Source organism: Sparus aurata, chromosome 24, assembly GCF_900880675.1.
Source record: "Sparus aurata chromosome 24, fSpaAur1.1, whole genome shotgun sequence".
NCBI lineage: Eukaryota > Metazoa > Chordata > Actinopteri > Spariformes > Sparidae > Sparus > Sparus aurata.
This window is the reverse complement of record NC_044210.1, coordinates 8,565,403-8,575,399: the sequence shown is the minus strand read 5'-3', so window position 1 is coordinate 8,575,399 and position 9,997 is coordinate 8,565,403. Positions and strand designations below refer to the sequence as shown.

At 40.5% G+C, this 9,997-nt stretch overlaps 2 protein-coding genes across 3 annotated transcripts; one reads left to right on the top strand and one right to left on the bottom strand.

Moving 5' to 3' along the window:
• The first annotated feature begins 256 nt into the window (after nucleotides 1-256).
• Nucleotides 257-2,005, top strand: LOC115576979 (acyl-CoA-binding protein-like). The gene is made up of 4 exons (XM_030409716.1): nucleotides 257-379; nucleotides 638-755; nucleotides 1,122-1,184; nucleotides 1,603-2,005. The coding sequence occupies exons 1-4, from the start codon at nucleotides 374-376 to the stop codon at nucleotides 1,680-1,682; spliced, it is 267 nt and encodes an 88-aa protein (XP_030265576.1). The 5' UTR covers nucleotides 257-373; the 3' UTR covers nucleotides 1,683-2,005.
• Nucleotides 2,006-2,035: 30 nt separating this feature from the next.
• sctr (secretin receptor) lies at nucleotides 2,036-9,741 on the bottom strand. Of its 2 annotated transcripts, XM_030409709.1 has the most exons (13): nucleotides 9,517-9,741; nucleotides 9,339-9,438; nucleotides 8,790-8,909; nucleotides 8,201-8,307; nucleotides 6,315-6,424; nucleotides 6,046-6,178; nucleotides 4,919-5,072; nucleotides 4,755-4,815; nucleotides 4,589-4,658; nucleotides 3,848-3,939; nucleotides 3,561-3,699; nucleotides 3,433-3,474; nucleotides 2,036-3,346 (listed from the first exon to the last, which is right to left on the bottom strand). In XM_030409709.1, the coding sequence occupies exons 1-13, from the start codon at nucleotides 9,556-9,558 to the stop codon at nucleotides 3,161-3,163; spliced, it is 1,356 nt and encodes a 451-aa protein (XP_030265569.1). In that variant the 5' UTR covers nucleotides 9,559-9,741; the 3' UTR covers nucleotides 2,036-3,160. The 2 variants fall into 2 exon arrangements, with proteins under 2 accessions (XP_030265569.1, XP_030265570.1); XM_030409710.1 differs by lacking the exons at nucleotides 6,046-6,178; nucleotides 6,315-6,424.
• Between the last annotated feature and the right edge of the window lie 256 nt (nucleotides 9,742-9,997).

Genomic DNA, 9,997 nt, shown 5'->3' with positions numbered 1-9,997 from the left:
CATAAAGGTTTCAGTTTGGTCACATACTATCTTCATATTCTTAAAAAAACTGATCATTTCTCATCAAAAGTTTGAAAAAGCGCATTCAGAGTATCAGTTTTACAGTCCTGCGCTGTTGCCTGTCCTCTGCAGCCTATGTCAATGTGTGAAATTGTCTTACTTTAGCCGGAAAACATCATGTCAAATTAATCTGAGTATTATTATACTGGTTCCTCTGAACGGCACAGCCTCCTGCCGTCGAAGCTACCTCCTACTCTAGTTACCCGTCGACACAAACCTGTTGCTGCAGGACGAGTTGGACGAGGGGGGCGGCTGAAAAGTGGGAAGGGAGTTGAGCAGCAGCAGCAAGGTGTGTCTGTTTCTCACTGGCGTCATGACTGTAAGTACTGTTGAATTTCAGACTCCATTCAAACAATGTTACATCAAAGATTTATGGTACTATTGAGTTCTAATTATGTGTGTTGACATATCAGACTGTATAGAAGTTGTTACAGTGCAGGAATCTCTGCTCAGCTCCATGTGTATGTTAATGTCCTGATGCGTCTGATTGTCTGAGTCTGAGCAATGCTGGATTTTGAAGACATTTTAACACTTGGACAAGACTTCTGTATCAGCTTTTATCTTTTCATCCCGGCAGGAATCCTTTCAAAAAGCGGTAGAGGAGTCGAAGGTGCTGAAACAAAGGCCGAACAATGACGAGTTAAGCGGTTTATACGGTCTCTATAAGCAAACCACAGTGGGAGATGTTAACATAGGTGAGTTTTTTTCAAGGTGTTTTAATAATTTATTTATTTTTTTTTGTAACACTGTCGAGTTAATGAGGAAGTGATGTGTTCTGGGTTCTGTTCTGCACTGGAACAAAGAAGGAATAGTCAGTAGGGTGCGGTTGAAGCAAAAATGAGGTCCGACAGGTTTTTCCATAATGGTAATGATGTCCATACTGATAAGTTTATACACAGCTGTTCATTATTTTCCATTCAGAGAGATGGACACATTTTTTGGGGACCCTGTTGTTTGTAGGACTGTCGATGTGTGGTTTGACAATTTGAATAAGAACAAAATAACAATACTATAAATCTGTTCGGAAGCCCTAACAGTCACGGCTGCTTTTACATCCACAGATCGTCCAGGGATATTCAACATAGCAGGAAGAGCTAAATGGGATGCGTGGAATGTACAGAAAGGTAACACTCCCCATCACAATCGATGTAGCGGAACCAAAAACATCACCTTCACCGTCTTCTCTTTCAGGACCTGCTGCCCACTTTACCCACAATGCAACTCAGCCACTGGGTGACATTACTTGTGGCATGTTTTACCTGATTACATGCAGCTTTCCCCGGATCCACAACAGGCTTCCTACCACTTTCTCACATATGCAGTAGTTGTGCGACCTGTAAACGCACTTTAATGAGTTAAACATTGGTGAAGTTGAGCTTTAACGAAAATAAAACAAGCTACTAAGGACAGTTTAAAAATGAAAACTTCCAGGGCAAATTTGTCACCATGTCAAAAAGAAAAAAAGAAAGGAAAAAAGAAAGAAAAAAAGCATAAATTGATTGATTGTTTCTGGTTTGTTTGTTCCCATCTCTAAACCAACAGGATTATCCAAAGAAGAAGCGATGGCTGCCTACATTAAGTTGGTCGAGGAGCTGAAGGAAAAATATGGAATCGATTTATAGAGTTCCTCTAAATGCACTTTATTTCTTGCCAGGAGCATTGTTGTATGTTTGCTATGTTGATTTGAAGCTAGGGCCAGCAGGGGATTAGCTTTACATAGCGAAAGTGAGAGCAGGGATGTTCCTTGGCTTTTCAAAAGGGAAAACAATCTGCCAACCTTTTGTTTTATCACAGTCAGGCTTGCTGTTTCCCATTTCCACTCTACATGCTAAGCTAAGCTAAGCACCTGCTGTCTCGAGCTTCATCTGTAGCATACAGACATGAGACTGGCATGGATGTTGTCATTTAACACTGCACGAGAAAAAAAAATAAATGTGTTTTTCTAAAAAAAAAGAACAAAATGGCAAACTGTTCCTTCAAGTGCAAATACAATGTATATTTTCACACACACACAAAAAGTCAACACTGAGCCTATGTGTACAGGACGAGCTATCAAGGATATTGTTCTCTGGGCCTCAGACTTTGCTTGTTTCTGTTGTTTTCTAAGAAACAACAAAGCCAAAACCCAACAAGTTAGAAAATGAAAATACACGGAGAGCTGTCTAAAACAGTTTCACTGCTAACTGAACATTATAATCTTCGTTAATTGTAGCTAGGTGAACCTGATGAATTAAAAATTGGGTTACTTTTCTGACCATCGGGCAGGTTCTAGGCACTGATTGGGCTTTTTTTTTTAAAAGTCAGTCCAGTCTGGCAGCAGACGTTCAGGGCAGGGCGTTGACTTTACTTTGACTGAGGGTAAATGTTGAATCATGTTTGTAGCAGATTTAAGATCACAATGGTTAAATAATACACATTTTAATGGGGAATTTCACCGATTTTATGCATGAAGAGGAAAACCAGGCTTGAGACATTTATTGAGATCTATGAAAAGATGTTTTTGAGTTGCACTATGGGAAATGTAGGATCCCAAAACTTAAAGGTGGAATGTTCAAATATTGCGGTCACCCTTTAAAGGTGCACTATGTAGTTTAGACATTTTAATCACAATGTCTCATTGTTTGTGCCTAAACAATCTAAATTTAAAAAACTCTCTTTGTTTTTATGACCGAATAAACAAACTGACCTTAAATGACACATACTGTTTTTATACGTGGCGGACCCTGCCACCTTTCAAGCTTCAAACAGCGTTGTGGGGACCTTATGTTCCTCTGAGAGCAGCTTTGTAATAATAAATAATTCTGAGTTTGTATTATTACCTCACTAATATTGTAAATATAAAAATTCAGAGATTTTAATTTCTCCTTCAAAACTACACAATGCTACTTTAATTAGTAACAAAGTTCAAATTGTTAAGAGCTAGCATTTTTTGGGGGGGTCTCTACAGTATTTTACATCCTTATGTCGTCAAATAGAAACACTTCAGGATTTAGAACACTCAGGCTGCAGTTGTGGACTCGTTGTCTGTCAGCACTGAGCCAGACTCCATTACGTATCGACAAGGAGAGAGAGAGAGCAAACGAGCCAATCCCAGCTTGAATCACATCTCCACGGTATCCATCGGGAGTCCACCGGTCGCCGGGCTGCCTGGAGGGCAGGGCAGCAGGGAGACCTGCGTGTGGGGAGACCCGCTGTGGCTGATGGAGCCGTGATGCTGCCTGCGCCGACTGGGGAGGTGCCGGGTCAGTCTCCATCTCCTCCACCTCCTCAGAAGCTCGTGCTGCACCTGGAAATGTACACGTTGTTGAACCCCAACTTGATCCACACTTTCAGAACAAGATGTGACGCTCTGATTGGCTAATCGGCTCTTACCTCTCCGTTCATTAAGCAGTAGAGCACGGCCACCACGAAACCCTTAGAGATGTGAGGAGAGACAGGACGGTGAGTGTAGTTTTGTCATTCTGAGTTGACTGAGCGTTCCTGTCTCCGTCACAAGTTACCTGTGTGGATGACAGAGCCAGCTCTGCAAAGGTCCTTATCTTAAACACAGTGCTGCTCACTTCAACAGGTAAGAAGACAAACAGGATGTAATGCAGACCAAACAGAGCCACCAGGAAAAATGTGGATTTGATCAGCCTCCTGGTGAAAGCCAAGAGACAAAAAAATAAAAAAATTACAATACTCGTACTTGGATAAACAAAGCAAATAGGAACAATCTTTACTCTCTTGTGCTATGGCCAATTCCTCGAAGACTGCTTGAAAGTATGGCAGTGTGATCACTACTCACTTATACTGGTTGAATTCATTCCTCTGCGCGTCTGACATTCTGAGCTTCCCCACGAGTATCCTCAAAATGCCCAAGAAAAAGACGAGGTTCATCTGAAACGATTAAAACCTGTCAACACTACTGTTGTGAGATCGGTGTCATGGGGAAACTCGCTTATTTGCCTTATTGCCGAGCGCTAGACGAGAAGATTGATACCACTCTTGTATATGTCTGTAAGATGCAGCCAGTTAGCTTAGCTTAGCACGAAGACGGAAACGGGAAACGTTCCACCTGGCTCTGTGCAACGTTAAAAAAAATTAGTCTACCAGTACCACTAAAGTCCACAATTAACACGTAATATCTTGTTTATTTAATTCAAAACGTAACAAGCATAAAAGCGATGTCATAATTAATATAAGTGGGAGGTTACATAGCAGACTATTTCTTGACCGGGTGCAGTGACTTCCTGGAGTCCCATCCTCACCATGGCCCACTTTAGAGCATTTGAGGAGCTGGAAAGTGGATTTATTTATTCATCTTTTAACCTTCGGACAGAGCCTGACTAGCTGTTTCCAATCTTTATGCTAAGCAAAGCTAAGCACTGCTCTCTGTAGCTTCATATTTACTAGACAGACAGAAGAGTCTTATCAATCTTCTCAACTACCACCTGGCAAGAAGGCGAATAAATGTTCCCTAAAATGTCAAATACAAATTTTAATAAGGTTTAAACAAAGAAGTAGAAGAGATTTTTTTCTTTTTTACAGATATCGTCAGAAGAACTGGCACGCGAAGTATCCACCAAATCCATAGATGTCCCCTGGTTTCCCAACAGCTTTGACAATGACATAAGAAAGAATTGTAAAATCAGACACTTTGATAATCTCGTAACCGCAAATGAATGAGTGACACACATTTTTACCACCCTTACCCTTCATCTTCATAAAAAAACTTGGCACACCCCCAGCCGATAATGACAATCAACGGTACACCTGTGTGATGAAATGCATCACTGTCAAATCTGAATAGCCACAGAGTCGCCATCGCCTATACTGAGGTGTGAATATGTGAATTTCCGTTAACCGGGCCTCCTACCCCAGCTCAGGACGATGTACCAGGCGAGGTGTTTCTTCAGGGAGAAAAAGGAGCGGTTCACCAGGGTGAAGAGGAAGTGGCCCTCCACCAGCAGCCAGCTGTAGTTTGCCAGGATGGAGTAGTTGGAGAACATCAGCACGACCTTACACGCCACCTGAGCAGGGGAGAGAAGGTGAGTTAATCAGGCACGCTGAAAAAATAACATCTTTCTGTGAGCATGCAGGCAAGAGAAGCGTTTGGTTGATTCTCTAATAAAGTTAATAGGTGCCATCTTGTTTTCTACTGCATTAAGCATTCAGCCCTTTCTGGTATTATTAGCCATTCATTCCTTGTCCACCAGTTGAAATGATCCAGACTGAAATATAAACTGCAATATGTAAGATTTTAGTTGAAAACAATCAGAAAATAAACTAAAATTATCACCAAAATGTACAGAAATTCCAGTTTTGACATTATTATGATTACGTGTTGTGTTGCATAGAAATGAACTTCAGTTAGCATGCTGACCAGCTAGCACTGGCCAATCTGACCCAGCGCTAACTGTGCTAGTGGTATAAAGCTCAACTGGACCACTAGCTGCACAGCTAATTGCGCTTACTAGCTAACAGCAGCTACAGTTAGCAGCAGTTGAGTATGAATTTGACATGTTCTTACATATTCACTTTTAATGACCAAATACATGCTAAGCTACCAGCAGTTTTAGTAGCCTGAGCTGCACCTTGCGTTTAGCGTGAATTAGCAAATGTTTGCATACTGGCTGGCTGAATAAAGAGGGGGAATTTTGTAAACATGAGCATGTTAGCATGCTAAAGTTAGCATTTAGCTTAAGGAGCCTTAGCACCAAAGTACAAGCCTAGCAGAGCTGTTAGCATAGCTGTAACATGTAGTCTTGTTTTTCATCAGACACTGACGTTTTCATAGACTGATTGCAATAACACGTCAATATGTTCACCCCCCATCCATCCTGCCTTCATCTATGCCTGCACTATATGTTTAATATTTTAACAGGTGAACAGCTGCATCTTGCTCATGAGGAGTAAATGTATAAGATATGTATGAAGTAGACTAAAGTGTGCATCTAATCATCAGAGGAAGAGTAGGATGAGAAAGCTTTCCCCCATTCATACCGGGTAGTAGTCACAGTGGTAGAGCTCTTCGTCAGCAAAGAGCAGAGAGTCTCTGATGAAGATGAAGATGGCTCTCAGGATGAAGGAGATAAACACCTGGATGTGGATGTAGTTCCTTGTACAGTGCAGCTTTCTGAAGTAAAATTAACATTCACAGTCTAAGGTTTCTGCACAATTTGTCAGATTTCAGGGCAGGTTTAATGTACATCTACGATATGGAGACGTCTTTATGGCTGGAGCGAATGAGATGAGAAAAAACTGTTTCTCACCGGAACATGCAGAATATGGTGATGGCGATGGTGAGAGTGATGAGAGAGAGTGCGTATCCGGCCGTGTACATGGTCTTCACGTAGGAGAAATACAAATGGGAATCTGAGGACTAATCAAATAAAAGGATAGCATCACTTTATCACCTCGAAGACAGCACGATTTAACAACATATCTATCATTTCACCTCAATGGCAACTGTGCAGGAGCTGGATAAGCCTAAAGGAAAGTTTATTGCTCAAAGTGATTTGAAACATATGCGCCGTTTAGTTGATGCTAAGCTGCTGACAGTAATTTCTCACAATCTATGTAGTGCTTTGGTCCAGGATCTGGCTCAGACTCAAGTTTTTAAGACAGAAACTTGGCCTGAAGTGAGTGTAGCTTATGGGGGTCAGACATCTAATTTATTTCAGGGGTTTGGTAAAATGCCAAAGGTGTAATGAGCAATTAGGGGGCGAGTCTAGACTTAAAAGAATATAGCTATTTACATTGTTCCTCAATAATATCTATTAGGCTCTTTGTACAAAACAGTATTATTCATGTTTCAATGGATGGAGGAAAGAATGAATTAGAGGAGAAGACTGACACCGCTGCCACAAATAACCTGCAACATTGTAGCTAAAGCTGTCAGGTGAGTTAGCTCTTATGCTAGTCCCTGGTCTACATGGAAATGGTCTTGTTTTTATTTTTTATTTTTATTCCATTGTACCAGATTTTTTTAAAGATGACTAAGACTTTATGTAGCGTAAAGGTAGCATTGTTACGTCGATTAAAGAAAAACAAGCTCGACCTTGTTGTATGTTAGGTCGAAAGAAATGCACGTTAAAAAGCTAATGTTGGTAAGTCTTTAAAGGCTTACAGACTGCAGAAAAAATTATATATCTAGGAACATTTCTCTCTTTGTTTGTCTCTTATTTCACTTAAAGCACAGTGGATACAGTCAACCTCTCATTCTGTGAGAAATGTTGTTAGCTTAAAAAGTAGCAAGTAGCGTATTTGCTGTTAGATTTTTGTTGCTGTGTGCATGCGTCTCACATATGGGTAGCCTACTCTCTTGCCATTGGCCCAAAGACCTGAGGTCGCAAGTGATGAGGTCCACACTCAGACAATTTTGGCCTATTACCATAGCTTAGCATAAATGCTAAGAAAAGAAACATCGATCTTAGCTGAGTGCAAGGATAAAAATACATTTGACTAGTAGCTCCAAAAGAGTCACTAATTTAACATGTTGCATCTTGCTTGTTTAAAAAACACTATATTTAAAAACAGGAAGTTCCAGTTGTGTGGCCATTGGTCAGAAAGATTAAAGCCACCATTTAACTCCCAGAAAACTACAACCTGTAGTTGTTATTTTTTTTGTTTGTGTATGAATTGAACAAAGGCCACATAGCATTAGGTAGTAGCTTTTGGGGTACTGGTAGACCTTTGTGCAGAGTTATGCTAGCTGTTCCTTCTGCTACGCTATGCAAAGTTAAGCTACGCTAAGCTAAACTAAGCTAATCACTATGCTTCATATTGAGCCTACAGACACGAATTTGGTATGAATCTTGTCATTAAACTCTCAGCAAAAAAATTGAATAAGCATATTCCAGCGAATGTTGAACTAACCCTTTAAACATGCATGAAAATAACAGTAACGTGCATATAAAATTGTTTCACTTGACAACCCTGCTGGAAAAATACAGCATAGACCAGCACCAAAACACAACCAGCAAGACCAGCATATGCTTGTGTTTTGGCGCTGGTCTATGCTGTTTTTTTCCAGCAGGGAACTGCTTAGCTTCTCGGACATCTCAGAAGAAATATCTGTAATTGGACAGTATAGTTCTGAGAATGCTTGATTGGTGGAAAAACCACACACACCCAACGCTCATCAGTTAACACCAACCTCTCCAAAAAACTGAAACGTGTCATTGAAAGTGTAGCTACATGCGTCTTCATGTGGCTCGAGCGGGTCTGTCCAGCCATCAGCTGTGCAGTTGCGATGCAGTTTACCTGCAGAATAGAAAATACAATCATACGTCGGTCATCGTTCTCTGGGTGAGTTTGAGCCACACTAAACAACAATAAATGTGAATGAGCCACACTGAACAACAATAAATGTCAATGAGCCACACTGAACAATAATAAATGTCAATCTGTGTTTACAAGCTTGGATTTATTGGACAGTAAATATGCAAAAAACATTGCTCTCCCTCTTCAGGTGCTTATATAACCCTTCGGTTCTTCAGGTGAATTATTATGATATCTACCAGCCTCATCTTCGTACGCGAATTTAGCACTCCAGTGTGTTTCCTGGTGTCTCTGTGTACACAGGTTTATTATGGCTGAATGTTTGGGTAGAGAGCCTGAGAGGGAGAAGCTGTCTCAGTTCTTTAAATAAACAAATCTGTTTCCTGGCCAATAATTAACCAGTGTAATGTGTTAAAGATAATGGGTGCCTGGGTGTAAATGGGAGCGCATGTGTTGCATCTCACCCTCTGAGCTGAAAAACTCATGTTTCGGACATGGCTGAGAGACGGTTTCCCCGAGAGAGGCCGGCGGCCAGCAGTTCAGGTCATCCCACATTCCCTTACAGTGTACACTGATGTTGTTTTCTGTAAACATGGAACAAGGATGGAAGAAATGTTTTGCTTTCATTTGAGCCCATGCAAATTATAAAAGGTTAATGACTGAAAAACAAATGATCCGATGCGATGTTTTAATTCCAGAATCAATAATTGGGGAATAAACTTTATCCTTTAAATATAACATTTAAATAATTCTGTCAAATACACGTTTGTTTGTTTTTTTTATCTTCCTTTGGGTTTTAGGATGCATTATACTGTATGGCCACTAGGTGTCATTAGAACACTGTATCAAATTTGACAAGTTAAAAAGACTTTATTCACAGATTTCCTTTCACATCAGGGATCACCAACATTTGTATTTTGGCAAATGTTCACTGAGCGGATACCTTAACCTTTTCAAACTATTAAAGCGTTACATGACACAAAAGATCTAAAACTCGCTGTGTTTTTACTCACCTGTTGCTTGGTATGAATTTAAAAGCAGCAGATCTTTCATGCACTTCTCCTCCTCTCTCAGAATGTGACCATGAGGGTGACACTCCGATGACGACTTTGCCTGCAAACAAGGACACAATAATGTACTAGCACTCATGAGATTTTTCACAGATTTAAACATTTATTTCTTTTTTCTCACCTGCGATAACAGCAGCACTCCAATAAGTCCAACTTTTTTCATGGTGTCAGACTGGTTCCTGTTTTTTCCTGATCAAGATAGGTGCCTGGGTCCACACCTCGAGCAGCATATCTGATTAGAATGAAAAGCACCTGCCATCCAGCAGATATACGAGGTCTGAAAATCAAACATAGGCCCTCTCAGAGTGTCGATAATTATGTACTGTATTGTTCTGGACAATTTGATAAGGGCTTGTCAAGGTAGCTATAATAAAATTGACAGATCCTGTGGTGACTTTCAAATTAAAGTCACCGGCGAGCGTAAATACAGTGCATTGACGTGAAAACGGTGAGTACATCGAGTAATATGGTTATAGTACACAGAATTCCAATTCATATGAGTTTTCATTGTACGTTTTTAAACAAAAAAGTAGCACGGCGCAACACTAAATTAGTAGTTTGTGCTCGTATTGTGAAGGTAGAATGGTTAGCTTCCGGTCTCG